Genomic DNA, 17,349 nt, shown 5'->3' on the forward strand with positions numbered 1-17,349 from the left:
ATGGCATGAGCTGGGCAACGACGTGAAGAAGGCAAAGGGAAAATGAGGGTTTCAGGTGAGATTTTTTTCAGATAGAGGGAACGTTTTTTTTTTAGATAAATTATGAAAAGTTTAATTGATACAATACACTGTATCGGAAAACCCAAATCTTGTGACCCAAGGAGAATATGGAACAATTTCCTTTTCAAAATAGTCCAATCAAATTTAATGCATACAAAATAAAAATAAACATACTAATATTTATTAAAATAGGGTATAAAAATAGTGTGATAATGTAAATAATATACACCTTATTAATGTTGTAAATCTTATACAAAATATAATTTTCCCTTAAAAATTAGGCCAAATATAATATTTACTCTTTTTTTTAAGCTAAATTTAGCACAAAATTTATGTCTTAATGATTTTGAAAATAAAAATAAATTCCTTTGAGCTATTAAACGTTACCTTCAACCAATGTGAAAGGTGTGTCAATAAAACCAAAAGTCCAACTTGGAGAGCTTGAAAAGCCAACAACCAACAATACCAAACCCAAACAAAACTAAAGCGTGTGTCTAGCACGGCGCTGTTTTGTTGGTTTGCTCTATTTTCCTTTTCTAACAAAAGCATATTCTTCTTCTTTGATTTTTCACCAAACACCTTCATTTCTCTCTTCCGTGCCCATAATCCTCAATCTTCTTCGTCCATTGCTCTCTTTTACTGTTTCTGGAAATCCATTCTCAAAGGTACCATCACTAGGATCAACCATTTCTAAATTATTTAATTTTTTCAAGTTTTATAATTTTTTTTTTGTTTGATCGGTAATATCGCTTATAGATCAGAAAACATTGTATATATTTTTTAATGAATGCTCATTCTGTTAAGACGTGTGCTCAAATTTGTGGGTTTATGCCATTTTATTGTTGCCTCTAACGAGATTTGATGTTGAATTTTGGTCCTTGCGGTTCAATTATTTTGACCCTTTTTTGGATTATTAAAGACGAATTGGGTTTGGATTTGAGTTATTGTATGAAATGCAAATCTTCTGATGTGTGTTTTTGAATCGTTTCTCTTGAGGCAATTGGGGTTGTCATATGAAGGTCCCGAAATTAAAAATAATTGGGGTTGTAATATGAAGGTTTTTCTTTTTCTAAATACCGGTTGCTCATGCTAGATGGGGTATTTATTGTTCTTAATTCTTGTTGTCGTTCCTTTCTCTTCCAACTTTTCTCCATTATGCAAGTGAAATTTAAAACTCGCTGAGAAATCCTTTGAGTTTGTTGATTGAGCTACCCAATATTTTGAATCCATGACATTCTGTATGCTGATTTGACTTTTCTAGCCTACGTTCACTTTGGTAACGTGTTTTTCTTAAAAAAAAAAGTAGTAATAAAATAAAATGGAAAGTGAAAGAACTTTTAGAACTGATTATGGGCTTGATTGCTTTATGACCCATTTCAAAAATCGACTCACTAGTTGTTTTGATATTGGATTTTTTTTCTCTAAGAAGCTAACATTTGAAGTTGAGATATGTTGTGGACTATAAATTTAATATTTCTACCTAAGGATCTCATATAGTTTTCTTGATTAAGCCTTTAGCTGGTTGTGGTTCAAATAATATAATTCAACTTCTAATTTTGAGATCTTTATTTTGATTTTTTTTCCCAGTGATATAAAAGCTTAATGTGTTATTGGAATACTGCCAATTTTTATGTCTCTTTTCTCTCCCTGTGCAGGTCAACTTTGGTCAGAATAAAGAATGAATAATCTTTTCAGAGATCTAAATGGGGAGTCTGTGCCTTCTCAGCAAGATATACTTAGATGCCCGTTTCTGAGAAACATCAATGAGCCTACAAGCTTTTCATTTTCCTCATCGATGCTGTTCCCACAGCCTGTAAGTCATATATGTGTATCTTCTGCATATATAGATTTTAACCGGGCTTTTATCTATGTAAATGTACTTGTCATCTTATCTGGGTTTCACATACTCTTTTTCTTTCCCCTTTTATTTTGTTTTTACAAATTATTAGTACTCAATTTTGTCCAAGACCATAAAATATACTCAAAGCTGACTCTGCAGAATGTGAATCTCACAGTAATTTTTATTTATTTAAAAAAAAGGCTAAATTTATCAATTGATGTAAGCATGTGCGACCCAAGATGGAACTTTGCTTCAATCGGTTTCAACTATGTGACCTAATTGAAATAGAAGGTCTAATTATATATCTTTTCTCTCTTTGCCAGGTTAGAGGAGCTAAAGGTCCAATTTTTGAAGATGGTCCTAATTTTGATATGGCATTTAGGCTCTTCCATGGGAATGATGGCGTAGTCCCTCTTTCTGGAGGATCATATGTGCCTGTGAAGAAAGTTGAACCTCAGCTAGCCCCAGCACAGTTTAATCCTTTGGCTGCAAAGGCTGCAACAATCAGCCTTTCATCCTTTGGAACTGGAGGCCCATTTGGCTTCTTTGATTCTTTTTCTGACAAATGGAAGAATCAGAAGAAATCGTCCAACAAAGATTCTTCAAAGGTCTATATTTTGGAAATTTGTTATAATAGTTTGAACAATGGTCCTTTGTCAAATTGCATGTTATGTGGTCTCCTTATGTATATAAAATTGTGCTCCCACTTATTGATTATTTTAAATTCAGGGTGGAAATTCAAAACATGAGTCCTTGGGAAATGAGTGGCTCCAATCTGGGAATTGTCCAATTGCTAAGTCATACCGAGCAGTCAGTGGTGTCCTTCCGCTTGTTGCAAAGGTTTTAAAGCCTCCTGCAGGCATGAAATTTACGTGCCCACCAGCAGTGGTTGCTGCCCGAGCAGCTATATCAAAGACTGCATTTGCAAAGAACCTCCGCCCTCAACCCTTACCAGCAAAAGTACTTGTGATTGGATTGTTGGGCATGGCAGCAAATGTTCCTCTGGGAATATGGCGAGAGCATACTGAAAAATTCTCACCATCCTGGTTTGCTGCTGTCCATGCTGCTGTTCCATTCATAGGGATGCTTAGGAAATCCGTGTTGATGCCCAAGTCAGCAATGGCATTTACTATTGCAGCATCAATCCTTGGACAGGTGATTGGCTCTCGAGCTGAAAGATACCGGCTCAAGGCTGTAGCTGCCAAAAAATTGCCTCTTACTGAAACCCCTGTTGGCGAGTCCAGCCAGTTACAGGTGGTCAGTGCAAAAGTCGGTCATTGTAGTGGTGATGCAGAGTGGAATTCGATTTCCCTGCCTATGGCAAGGCCTTCTTCATCGACAGATGTTTTCTGCTGAGCTTTTTTATAATTCATCTGTTGTAACGGGTAATTCGGCAGAGTTCAGATCTCTGTTCTATATTGTGTGTAAGTGCCGTGTGGAAAAAAAGAAAAAGAAAAGAAAAATGAGATATAAGATGAGAATGAGAGTACATTATTTCATTTTCCCCTTCATTTGAGTGGAACTTCCTATTACAGTTTATTCACATTTTAATCCTGTATGAATAACGAATGTTTGTCAAGACAAACCAGCAGTAATGACAACAAATTGGATAACTTCGATTTCAAATTGAATGAGCCCATTTTCTTAATTACTATTATCGGGGTATTTGCTACTTTATCCCCCACTTTGAAACAATACAAAATATTCATTTAATTTTAATAAGATAACAATGGTCCTCATTTATTTACTTGTTTAAATAAATAATCTCTAACCTTTTATAAAGATCGTAGAAAATACTTAATTAAATTTTAGGTTCCTTGAATTTGAAGCTTTCTTGAGTTCATAGATGATTTCAGCAACTCGTAAATCTTTTACTTTTGGCCCTCACCCTCAAAACCTTCTAGTTTCACTATACAAATGCTCAAGAAAGTCTTTCTATATTGTTGTGTTCACGTTCATTTGTCAAATTTGATTAGTCTAATCTAGTGGTTGTTGGTATTAAATGTGTAAAAAAATAATTCTTTTTAATACCAAGCCCATATTAATATATATATCAATATATATCTATATATTAAATCATGAATATAAAAGATAGATTTACAACTCTTGCAGTTTATCAAGTGTGATTGTTCTCATAAACGAATATCCAATCCAAGAGAATGTTATGAGATCCACACCACGATCTTCCAAGTCAATCATCAACATACTAGGACGTGTGTGTATGTAGGATATATAGAAAAATTTTATGTCTCTTAATATACTCAACACATGAGATCAAAAGAGTTTGAGAAGGAGAAGACTGAGAGAATGATAGAAGAAGAGTCACTATATTGTTCAAGCTTCTCTTATGTATGGCATCTTTTGCATTTCTAATTGTAAAATCATTTATTGACTAACTTTAATTTAGACAAAAATATTTTAAAGTTATTGACTAACTTTAATTCATGATTTATTATCAAATTGATTCAACTCATTTTTTAGTGTGAAAATATCTTTTAAGTGTGAATACATTTTTACCTTATTTATCACAAATAAACATTATTTGGTAAAAATATGTATGTTAATTATCTTAAGATTATTTTCAGGGATTATGTTCATTCTGGAATAAAGAAGGTGTTGAAAATGAACATGGTCAAAAGAAATGACCATGTTCGTTCTGCCAGATAAAACTGATGGTATTGCTGACTCATCAGTTTCCTTTTCTGTCGACACAGAATTCATCTAGCTAGCTGATTTTCTAAATAAAAGGAATTTGCAATTTGATTTCAAAGATCTTAGAAAATGTTGGCCTTGGATGATTTCCTTCCTATAAATATCTTGCCAAGGCCTTTGGGATTTGTATCTCTTCCATTTAGAAAATTTGTAAACATTATGTTATTTTGAAGAGTGTTTTATTTGTAGAGATTAAGTTTGTTCACCTTAATCTTCGTGAGAGTGCTGAGTGTACTTGTGGATATCTATCTAGTCCTTTGTAAACAAGTAGTGTCTATTGTGAACGTGTTCATAAGGATCTTCGAGAGAGGATTCTATCTAAGTCTCACTTCGGGAGGAAGTGAGCACTCGCTATTCTTTGAAGGGATTTCAAGAGAATCAGCGTTTCATCAAAACCAGATTCGTAGAGAAGAGTACAACAAGATTGCGGCAATAGTTTAAGAGGGAGTCTTACATTGTTTTAGTCAATGCTTTTGTACACATTGTTTCTTTACTAATTGGTTTATTCTCTGGGCGTGGCCCCGTGGATGTAGGTAAATGATTTTTGAACCACGTAAAAATTCCCGTGTGTTGAATTTTTACATGTTTTTCTGTTTCTGTTTAATCAGTTGCATAAGTAGTGTAAACAAAACTGAAATCTGTCTAAACAACTTAATCTGTATTCCGCATATTATTAAGTTGTTTATAATCACTTGGTAATATTAAAATACGAAATTTCAATTGGTATCAGAGAGGATCACTAAACTCTTAATGAGATCTTGTATTTTTCCGTTTGTTTTGTGCCTTATGAAATGTCTTTCTTTGCAAAAGGTGGATCTATAACTCGCCCTCCCTTACTAAATGGTTCTAACTATCCTTATTGGAAGGTTAGAATGAGAGCCTTTATTAAATCTCAAGAAGAAAAGGCGTGGAGATCAATCTTAACCGGTTGGACACCTCCATCTGAATCAAATGATGTAACAAAGGTAAAATCTGAACTTAACTGGACCAATGCTGAAGATAAATTGTCTAGTTATAACAACAAAGCCTTGCATGCTATCTTTAATAGAGTTGGTGAAGGATACATAAAATTAATATCTTCTTGTGAATCTGCCAAAGAAGCTTGGGAAATCCTTCAAACTCAATTTGAAGGAATTGCTGATGTCAAGCGTTCTAGGCTTGTTATGTTAACTACAAGATTTGAAAATCTTAGAATGACATAAACTGAGTCTCTCACTGATTTCTATGAAAGACTATATGACATTGCTAATGAATATTTTGCTTTGGGTGAAAAATTGGAAAATAATGTGTTAGTTCGAAAAATCGTTAGAGTGCTTCTTGACAGGTTTCAAACAAAGCTCACAGCAATTGAGGAGGAAAAAGATCTCGACACAATGAAAGTAGAGGAGTTGATGGGTTCACTGCGAACGTTTGAACTCAATCAGCAAATTTGTCAAAAGGAAAAACCAAGTGCTCCCAAAGAAAAATCAGTTGCTCTCAAATCATCAAAGATAAAAGATTCAGATGAAAATGAAAATGATGGTGTAGATGAAATGGCTTTGTTGACCAATTTTTTTAAAAAAATACACATGAAAAAGATTGGTAACAAAAAATCCACGTTCAAATCTTCCAAAGGTAATCATTTCTCTAAACCTTTTGACAATAGCAATAAAAGAGGTGTGCAATGCAGGGAATGTGAAGGATTTGGTCATATTCAATCTGAATGTGCCAATACACTGAAGAAAAATAAAAATGTAATAGCAGCTACTTGGAGTGATCAGGACTCTGAAAGTAGCGATGAAGAAGATAACTCAAACCTTGCCTTAACCTTTGTTGTTTCTGGATTAACTATAAATTCGTAGGTTAATAAAAGGCTTGTTTGTCTGAACAACATAGTTCAGGAAGAAAACTCTTAATGTGAATCCAGTGAGTTTGATCTGGATGAGGACTCTTTGAAAGAATCGTACAAAGATATGTATGATCAATGGTTAAAGGTTTGTTTTGATAATCACTTAATGGCAAGCAATAACAAATCCTTACATAAAAAGAATGATGAACTTGAAAACACTGTGAAGAATCTTGAGGATAAAGTTTTTGCCAAAGATTGTGAAATTAAGAGATTATCAAATGAAATTAATCACATGGTAAAAAGTTTTAAAAGAAATTAATCACATGGTAAAAGGTGTTAAAATGCTTAATCCAAATTCTAGGATCTTGGATGATGTTATTGGTGCAGGACAAAAAGCTGGTAATTTTTCTGGATTAGGATCTGGTGGTTTTAAATCGAAAGGCAAAACCATTTTTGTGAAATCTGGCATTCATTCTGGCTCAACCACTAACGTCTTTGCAGGTACATCTCAGACAAGTGATGCTACAAAAGTTCAATCTGTTTCCACATCTGTTAAACAGACCAAGTTTCTCAAAAGAAATAAAGTAGATCGATTCATTCCAATTTGTCATTTTTGTGGAGTGGAAGGGCACATCTGGCCCAGATGTTTTACTATGATGATTTTTTTCAAAAACAATTATTTCAATCATTATAGTAAAACAAAACAGGTTGTGAAAAAACCATAAAATAGTGTTTGGATTGTAAAAACAAGAACAAATTGTCTTGCTGCTATTACTTGTCATAAATCTCGTGCCTCTAACTCTTGGTATTTTGATAGTGGATGTTCTAGACATATGGCAGGTGATGCAAATATACTCACAAATTTCAAATCTTTGAAATGTGGTGTGTAACTTTTGGTGATGGTATGCCAGGTAATGTTGTTGGAAAAGGTACCCTAAGTCTTGATGGATTACCAAAGTTGAGAAATGTTTTGTTTGTTGAAGGCCTTAAGGCTAATTTAATTAGCGTAAGTCAAATTTGTGATCAAGGCTTCAAAGTAAATTTTTATCGTGATGATTGCAATTTATTGATCAAAATAGTATGAGTGTATTGAAAGGATATAGAACTATTGATAATTGTTATACACTTTCACCAACTCTCACATGTCATTCGACTATAGGTAATACCACTGACTTATGGCATGAAAAACTAGGTCATATAAATTTCAAAAGTTTGAAAAAGATTGCAAGTGCAGGGTTAGTTCATGGGTTACCCAAATTAGGTAAAGAATCTGCGGGTAAATGTGAACCGTGTCAGTTGGGGAAACAATTAAAAAACTCCCACACAAGTGTTACAGGAATTAATACTTCAAAAGTTCTTGAACTTTTGCATATGGATCTCATGGGTCCTATACAAGTTGAAAGTATTAATGGAAAAATGTACATCTTTGTGTGTGTTGATGATTTTTCTTGTTTTACTTGGGTTGACTTTTTAAGGGAAAAATCAGACACTTTTGATGCCTTTAAAAATCTTTGCATAAAATTAAGAGTTGAAAATGATTAATATAGGTAAGATTGTGAGAATAAGAAGTGATCATGGTAAGGAATTCGAGAATACTATTTATGATGATTTTTGTAAATCTCTGGTATTTCTCATGAGTTCTCAGCCCCCACAACTCCTAAACATAATGAGGTTGTTGAGAGAAAAAATAGAACCTTGTAGGAAATAGCTAGAGTAATGTTGAACAGTAAGAAACTCTCCAAATGATTATGGGTAGCGGCAATATTCATTGCTTTCTACACAATCAATCGAGTGTTTCTTCACCCAGGTACCTCCAAAACTTCTTACGAAATCTGGAAAGGTAAAAAACTCAATGTAAGTTATTTTCATGTTTTTGGGTGTATTCTTAGATATCGTGAGAATTTCAGAAAATTTGATTCAAAAAGTGATGTAGGAGTATTTCTTGGATATTTTATGAATAGTAGAGCTTATCGTGTTTATAACATGAGAACTCAATGTAACGTCTTGCGTTTTTGGGTACCTTTAAATGACTCTGTAACGCCCTGGATAGCCAAGACCATTACACTGTGTGTTTATAAAGGTGCAAGACTTGCTAATCAAGTCATTCAATTAAAAAAAATGTGTTACTGATCTATAGTTGAACTAGGGTTAAAAGATTTTGGTCTCAAAAGCTTCATTTCCTATAAAAACATTTTCTTTACATGGGATCCCAAAAGTAGTAAAGTTAAAAGACATTCTACAAAATTTTAGGATTAAAATACAGTAATTAGCCACTCTAAGGCAAAACAGACAATTAAGTTATTCTCGTCCTGTTCCACTCCTCGGCTGTGGTGGCCGATTAGCTGATTATGTACATTCAGCCCCGAAGCTCTCCCTCTCAGAACTGGTCCAACTTGCCCTTGCCTTTACCTGCACCACTTAGCACCCGTGAGCCAAGGCCCAGTAAGAAAACACAATAACAGAGCATAATCATTAAGCAGACAATCAGATAACTCATACAGTATAAACATGTACTCAACAGTCTAAGCATTCATGTTACCCACGTATTCAGCATACCAAGTATATCATTTCATATCAATAATCAATTCACATATGATAACTAGGGTTAGTGCCCATAGGCCGCACCCTCTATTTATCCCACTGACTTCGGCCCGCTTAAACCGAGCTTAGTGAATATTAAGCTGTCCTCAACTACCCGTGGCTGAGCCGCGCCCTGTGCGCTAGTATTATTTACGGCACCCTTATCACATGTCCTATGGCATAATACCATCTATGAAATTATACAGATATAGGGAGCTCTTAGTCCCATCATAAACACATAACCGGGTGCAGTTTTCTTACCTTTAGATTTCACTAGCTTTGTTCAATTTGATCCTCAAGCACGATCCTGTCTGAGCCCTAGCGTACACCTAGTCACAGCCATAGATCAGAATCATCACCAAACCTCAAATCCAAAACCTAGCCTCGGGACCATTCCTGAGCCCTCGGGAAGCCCTAATTCCACCAAACGGGGTGGTGGAATCAAACCCCAAGCCCTCGGGCAAAAACCCTAAGAAATAACCCAAAAACCCCTTTCTGGGAATAGGGTAGCGCTACAGCGCCCTAAAGAGAGCGCTATTGTAGAGTCCAAGAACTTTACTTAGCTAATTGTTTAGTAGTATTATAGTATGTTTAGTGTTATCTTTGTTACTATGGATTTTTGGTTCAGACCGGGAATTATTTGGACACTCATAGTAGTACTTATAGATTTTCTAAGTTTAACCTATAGTTTAAGAATATTAAGTATAACCTAAGATTTGATTAATGTGACTGATATTAAGGGTTATATTTATTATATTATAAGGTTTAGACATCAACCAATAGGATTTTAAGCACATGTTATGAATGGTAATTAAGGATTAAGTATTTTTGAGGATTAAATTAAATAAGGGTAAAGTTTGAATGTTATAAGGTCAGTCAGCAGCTTTGAGTACGTTAAAGGCTTAGTCAAGGCTGTTTACTCCATTCAAACTTAGCTAAAAATGTGTAAATTCGTGTTTAAATATTCAGCATGTGCCGATATATCGCAGCTATAGGGGGCGATATATCGCAGCACGTAGATACGGAAAACACGAATCGATGCACGGTCGCCTCGGGAACAATGGTCCAGGCGATATATCGCCTATAGGGGGCGATATATCGCCTCCTCCAACATGTTTTCAAATACTTTTGAATTCTTTTCCTTTCAGCCATTCAAACTCCTCCATAAGTCCAGCATCTTCTGAATGAGTCTTCAACCTCTGCTGAACGATTATTCAAATGATTTTCACCTAAAAAGCCATTATTTTTATTCAAGTAAAATCAAGATACTTTCATTCCCAAACTCTATAAATAGGACCTAGTACCCAGCCATTATTCACCATTTGCTCTAAGTTCAGAAGCTGCTAGTGTTAAGTGAGTGTGAGAGTGTAAACACCTGGTTTGGGGAAAAACTATAAGCTTAAACATCATAAGCTTATCAAACACTTTGGGAAGTGAGTTCTATAGTATTTCGGTGAAGGTTAGATTGATCTTGCAAATCTTTGAGGTAACCAAAACTCTAGTTTCTTTCTGTATTATGTTTCCTTTCTCTTAGTCTTCTACTCAATTTCCTAACCTCATTCTTATTTTGGTTAGGGAATCCAAGTTCTTAAGCACTTAAGTTGTGGTATGCATATTTTCTTTTAATGGTTTAGTCTTCCTATTCTCTTTCATTTCATCTCCTTTCTTTAGACTCACTCTTGTTCATTATGGTTTTAGGAGTGTTCCAAAAAGTCCCAACTCAGTCCATTTTATCCCGGTAACTTTGGTAAGGAAAATAGGCTAGAATCTATATGTTTATGTTTATGCTATTTTATATGTTATGTTTTCATATGTTATGAATATGTTATTGATGTGCATGTTGTAGGCTTGGGCATATGCCCTATTTGACTAACAAGACCCCAAAAAGATTGTGGGCATAAGCCTATTTAGCTGGTACGACCCCACTAATCTCATGGGCATAAGCTTGTTTAGTCTATGGGACCCCAAGTAATAATGGCCATTATAATAAGTGAATTATGTGTTATGATATGTCTTTACGTTATTATGAAATTATGTTTATGTTTATGTTTATGACTATGTGTTAGATTTTTCCTTGCTGGGCATTAGGCTCATTCCTTTCTGTTTATGTGCAGGAAATAAGCTTTAGTGGTGGAAAGATTCGTGACGCTTGGAGGATGTGTATCGATGATGGATGGAGTCAAGGGGCCGAGCGTTATTCGATTCGAGGATGTAGTCTCCTTTTAATTTTTATGATTTTATGTGTATTTTCCGCACCAAATATGTAATGTCTTTTATTTTTAAATCATCTTTTGTTTTAAAAACAATGGGATCCCATAATCCTCCTTAGTATTCTGTTTGTTTGTAAATAACTCTTATTTTGCAAGTTACTCAATAAATTATGGTATTTTCGTAAAAATGTAAGTTTTATGTATAGTTTCGTTAATGGTCCAAATAGTCTAGATTAGTGGGTCATTACAGCTATAGCGCTACAAACAGAGCCAAAAGACTCTGGAACCTCAGGGCCTAGCGCTGTAGCGCCCAGTGACTAGCGCTACAGCGCTAGTCACAGCACAGCCCAGCACAGATTTTCCCCTTCGAATTTTCCCAAGCCAAATCTTTCCCAAACTCAACCAAACCTCAACCAAACTTCAAAACAAGCCTCCCGACATCCTCAACTCATCCCATAAGTCCCAACCACAAGAAATTCAATCACATGCACCCCAAAACACAAAATTCACCATGGCTGAACCTAGAGCTTAAAATCTCAGCAAAACCACAGAAATCACAAAACTTGAAGCTAGAGTTTCTTACCTGTGATGGATGAGCTCAACCTAAGCTATATCCCACACTTGCTTAGACTTCACCTCCTCAAAGCTTCAGCCTCAATTCCCTAGAATTCCCACCAAAACTCAGCTCAAAATCCATGTTTACCTTAGAACCAGAAACTGAAAACCAGCCTTAAACCTTACCTCAAATGATGAACAACCTCAGCTAGTTTCCCCACCCTGATCAAGATCCCAAGTACACAGTCTTAGCCTAAAGCTCCTCTGGATTTTAGCCCCAAGTTTCCAGAAGAAAGTGATGGAGAAGACCCAAACCGTTCATGAGAATTGCCATGCTTTTCCCTTCTTTCCTTTTCCTTCTCTTCTTTCTTCCCTTCAGACTTCCAACACTTTCTACAAAATCCACTAAGGCATAAAGCCGAAACAACACTTAACTCTAATCCCTTGTAAGCCAAATGATCACAATACCCTCCCATTAAATTTAAGCCCTTAATCCTTCCAAGGGCATTTTAGTCATTTCACCCAATTCCCGCTAATTCCTCGAATGTCTCTAACATTTACCACTTACTTCCCGACACCTAATTAATCACCAATTACATTCCTCAATATCAAAATAAATTCTAATATATTCTCTAAATTCCCATAAATACCCCAAGGCTTGCCCCGAGCCAGGTATAAATCCCCGCTGTGACTTTTTCGCTAAACCGCTCACTAAGATCGTCTCGAGTCACAAATTACAAATATATCCACATAATAATGTGGTCTCAACAATTTATCACAAATATATACAGTTATGCCCTCAACGGGCCAAAATTACGAATATGCCCTCCTAACCTAGTCAGGGCCTACATGCATACTAATGCGCATAGTCATGCATCACAGATATTCAAATAATCATATAACATGCTTTTAATCATTAAATCACATATATATCCAGTTATGCCCTCGCGACACACTAATCAAGGCCCTTAAGCCTTATTAGTAAATTTGGGTCGTTACAGTCTCGGGTCGGGAGTTTTTTTCCCCGAGTTAAGAATATTATTTTAAATAATATTATATTTGTTTGGAGTTTATTCCATGAGTTATTGCTAGCCAAATTATGAATTTTGTGATTTAAAAGTCATGATAAGACTTTCGGTCTTGGACCGACACAAAAACCATAATCGAGTAAAAATCTCAGAAAATAAAATGAAAAACTATGGCAAATATATTTTGGGCATAAAATACATTCATAAAAATTAAAGTTTGATAAAAAATAATAAACTTAAGGGAAAATGGAAATTTTAGAGCATTTTATGTTAAATGCCTAATTTTACCGAATTGAGGAATTTTATTCCATAAATGGGCCTTAGGTTAAATTATATTGTGTGATTAATTAAATTAAATGTGAGAGAAATTTAATTTAATTTAATTATTATGTGTTAAGTTTTGTTTTTAAAACTTAATAAGAGTGAAAAAGGTTATAGGAAGTCAAATTGAATTTTTCTTCTTAGGAAATATTGATTAACCTTTATATATATATAATTACATGCATAAATAGAAAGAGGTGGCCAACCATGTGAGGTTTTAAATGGTGTGAACAAATTAATTAAGTTTTAAATCCCATTTTAAATATTAGGGTTAATGACAAGTGGTTAGTAAAACACTCAAGTGTTTAAGGATATTTTAGAGTAGTCTAAACCCTTCTAACCCCCCCAAATCCGACCCCCTCTCTCTCACTTTCACTCTCATCTTTTTCAAAAGCTCTCTCTCAAGTTTTCTCTCCATCTTCATGTTGGATTAGCTTATACAGGATCTTTATTTATTTTCATGTATATCTAATATTAAACAAAGTAATACGAGATAGCCTAAAACATGTTTCTAAAATTGAATTCAAAGTGAAACAAAGAATAGAATACTTACAGTATATGCAGCGGAATGAAACAGTCCTTCCTTCAGTTTCTCTAACTCTTGTATCCTCTCTGTCGCAGAGTATTATCAAGAAACTGAACTAATCTTCTATTTTCTTCACAATCTTCCAATGTATCATTAGAACCACCTAGAATAGTGTGGGAAAGTCTCAACACATGAGATATATAGAGAGAAGAAGAGAAAATAACAAAGAGGCTTAGAAAAGGACTTGTGTTTAGAGAGAATCTAAAACTATCAGAAATCTGACTTGTGACTTATATTATGACTTCTCTCTAAGCACTCATTTTATAGACTCAATTAGGCCATTTAATTTAATTAAAAATCAATAAAATAACAGCCATTTTGAAGCCCTAGTTCGAAATTATCATGGGCTATAGGCCTGTGAAATTTCCCATTTGATTATAAGCCCATTGGACTTAAAATCAAGGCCTGTATTATTTTATATTGATTTAATTAATTAAATAATTATTTAAATCCTGTATAAAATTAATTATTTATAATTTGAACCTTGATTTAAATTTATTCATTAATTTAGATACCAATTTATCTTAATTAATAAATCTGCCATAATTTCTCTTTTCTTCTTAAAATTACACAACTCTGTGAAATTATCCAAAATTGACCTGGTCAACTTTGATAATTCTAATTGATGATTAAATCAATTAATTGAGACTATCTAGATGATTTTATCCAAGGTACAATGGGGACCATGGGCCTATGAAATCAAGCTCCAATAAGTTATCATAAATCTAACAAATAAATTTACTAACTTATTAATTCCTCGTGACTCCACTATAGACTCGGAATTGCACTCTTGAATTCATAGAACGCTCTATAAAAAATATAGATACGCTATTAATTATCCATTGTTACAACCATAATTGTCACTCAATCATCTATAGACGGTCTACAATGAGATAGGACTAAAATATCGTTTTACCTCTCATTGTATTTTATCGTTAAAACACTTAGTTCCTTGTAAATGATATTTCAGTAAACTAATTTAATTACTGAAATGAGATCTCTATCATTTAACACCTTGAACCAAACTAAAAGGAAACCATCGTTTCACTTCTTCATCAGAAGCTATAGATGTTCATATCTATGATTAACACTCCCACTCAATTATACTATCGAGTTCCCAAGATGTAAGTATGGGCTAGTCCGTAGGGTAAGCTGGTAACGAACAAGTCAAAGAACTCAAATAATACAATTAGTTAGAATACTAACCACTCAGAATTGAGATTGAATTGACCTATGGTCAACTATATGATATGACTAGAATAGATAATAACAGTATGTTTACTTATCTTATCAACTGTCAATATCGGTCCAGTCCGATGTAACAAATACATCCGATCTTATCTACTTTGCTAATGTTCTGGAAAGAACATAACACTGTAATGTGTAAGTAGATCATATCGTAGATTGGCAAGTCAGTGTAAATCCTGTGCACTGACTAATCTTAGGACTAACTTATTTTGAACATATAATCATATTTATATTCCACTGTGATTACGTCACTATAAATAAGATTAGCTATATGCTCGAGATTTAATAGAAGTTTATATTAAACAAATAATCATGAAAATAAAACATGTGAGCAAAGTGATTGACCAAGTCAAAAAATGATTTCTATTCTTTTATTGATAATAAAATGAGATTACAAAGAATTTGGGTTTTAATTAGGGCATAAAACCCCAACAAACTCCCACATGCACTAATTGAAACTAATGCCTTAATTCTACTAATCCCATTTCCTTGATATGCTTATTAAATGTAGCTTCTGGTAGTGTCTTTGTAAACGGATCTGCAAGATTGTCTTCAGTTGCAATCTTCATAACCTTCACATCTCCCCACATATTCTCTTGTGACTTCGAGGTTCTTTCGAGTTGGCTATCGCTCCTGTATTGTCACAAAACAACACAAGCGGTTTATCCATTTCTGGAATAACACCAAGATTCGAATAGAACTTCTTTAGCCAGACTATTTCCTTAGCTGCTTCTGACGCGGCTATGTACTCAGCCTCCATGGTGGAATCTGAGATTGCAGACTGCTTTACGCTTCTCCAAATCACAGCTCCACCCCCAAGAGTAAACACCATTCCAGAAGTAGACTTCCTGTCATCGACATCAGTCTGAAAATCTGAATCGGTGTAGCCTACAGGGTTCAGAACACCACCCTTGTAGACTAACATATAATCCCTAGTCTATCTCAAATACTTCAGGATATGCTTAACTGCTATCCAATGTTCCGGTCCTGGGTTTGACTGATACCTGCTCACTACTCCCACTGCATAGCAGATATCTAGTCTAGTACATAGCATGGCATACATCAGACTTCCAACTGCAAATGCGTAAGGAAATTTTCTCATTGCATCCTCCTCTTCAGAAGTCTGGGGAGACTGCTTCTTTGAAAGATGAATTCCATGGTGGGACGGTAGACGTCCTTTCTTGGAATTTGACATTGAGAAACGTTCAAGCACTTTATCAATGTAAGCTGCTTGAGATAGAGCTAAAAGTTTGTTCTTTCTATCCCTGATGATCTGGATACCTAGAACATAACTTGGTTCACCCAAATCCTTCATCTGGAATTGAGTGCTCAGCCAATTCTTCACATCTGATAATTTCTTAACATTGTTTCCAATGAGTAAGATATCATCTACATAAAGAACCAAGAATACCATTATTTGATTTGCCTTCAGTTGTTAAATACAAGGCTCATCAATATTTTGTTCAAAGCCATAGGTCTTGATTATTTCATCAAACCTAAGATTTCAGGAACGAGAAGCTTGCTTTAAGTCCATAGATGGACCTATTCAACTTGCAAACTTTTCCTTCTTGTCCAGATACTTTAAATCCTTCTGGCTGATCCATATAAATGACTTTGTCAAGCGTTCCATTAAGAAAAGCTGTCTTGACGTCCATTTTCCAGATCTCATAGTCGAGAGCGGCTACTATGGATAGGAGGATGCGAATGGATTTGAGCATGGCTACCGGACTAAAAGTTTCCTCATAGTCCACGCCTTCTCTTTGGGTATAACCCCTTGCCACTAATTGAGCTTTATAAGTCTCGATATTTCCATCAACACCTCGTTTCTTCTTGTAGATCTACTTACACCCAATTGCCCTAAAGTCACTAGGTGCTTCCACAAGATCCCAGACGGAATTTGAGTACATGGACTCCATTTCTTATTTCATGGCTTCGAGCCATAGTTCATTTTCAGGGCTAGCCATTGCCTGTTTGAAAGACAACGGATCATCATCACTAGTGTCACCAACAACCATATTGGTTTCACCATCCAAACCTCCTAGAAACCCTCCCACTACGACGAGGCTCCGTGACTGTTTGCTCAGGAACAGTGGTACTTTCTTCATTTAAACCGACTTGCGTCGGTTGGACGTGAAGAGTGGGAATTTCATCATCAACTCGCGTTGATGACGATGGAACATTGGTTGGAGTCAATTCTTTAACCATCTCCTCTAAAACTACTTTGCTGCGAGGTTTAAAGTTCTTGACAGTCATTTTCCAGAAAAGTAGCATTTGTAGAAGTAAACACTTTCTTTTCTGAATGACTATAGAAAAGTCCACCCCGAGTACCTTTAGGATAGCCAACAAACATGCAAACTTTAGTTCACGGTTCTAGCTTTCCT

General features: G+C 35.0%; 1 protein-coding gene across 1 annotated transcript; it reads left to right on the top strand.

Annotated features, from left to right (window-relative positions):
- Positions 1 to 544: 544 nt before the first annotated feature.
- LOC133798557 (uncharacterized) lies at positions 545 to 3,526 on the top strand. Its single transcript, XM_062236902.1, has 4 exons — positions 545 to 725; positions 1,716 to 1,873; positions 2,224 to 2,508; positions 2,630 to 3,526. The coding sequence occupies exons 2-4, from the start codon at positions 1,739 to 1,741 to the stop codon at positions 3,254 to 3,256; spliced, it is 1,047 nt and encodes a 348-aa protein (XP_062092886.1). The 5' UTR covers positions 545 to 725; positions 1,716 to 1,738; the 3' UTR covers positions 3,257 to 3,526.
- The last annotated feature ends 13,823 nt before the right edge of the window (positions 3,527 to 17,349 follow it).

Source organism: Humulus lupulus, chromosome 8, assembly GCF_963169125.1.
Source record: "Humulus lupulus chromosome 8, drHumLupu1.1, whole genome shotgun sequence".
NCBI lineage: Eukaryota > Viridiplantae > Streptophyta > Magnoliopsida > Rosales > Cannabaceae > Humulus > Humulus lupulus.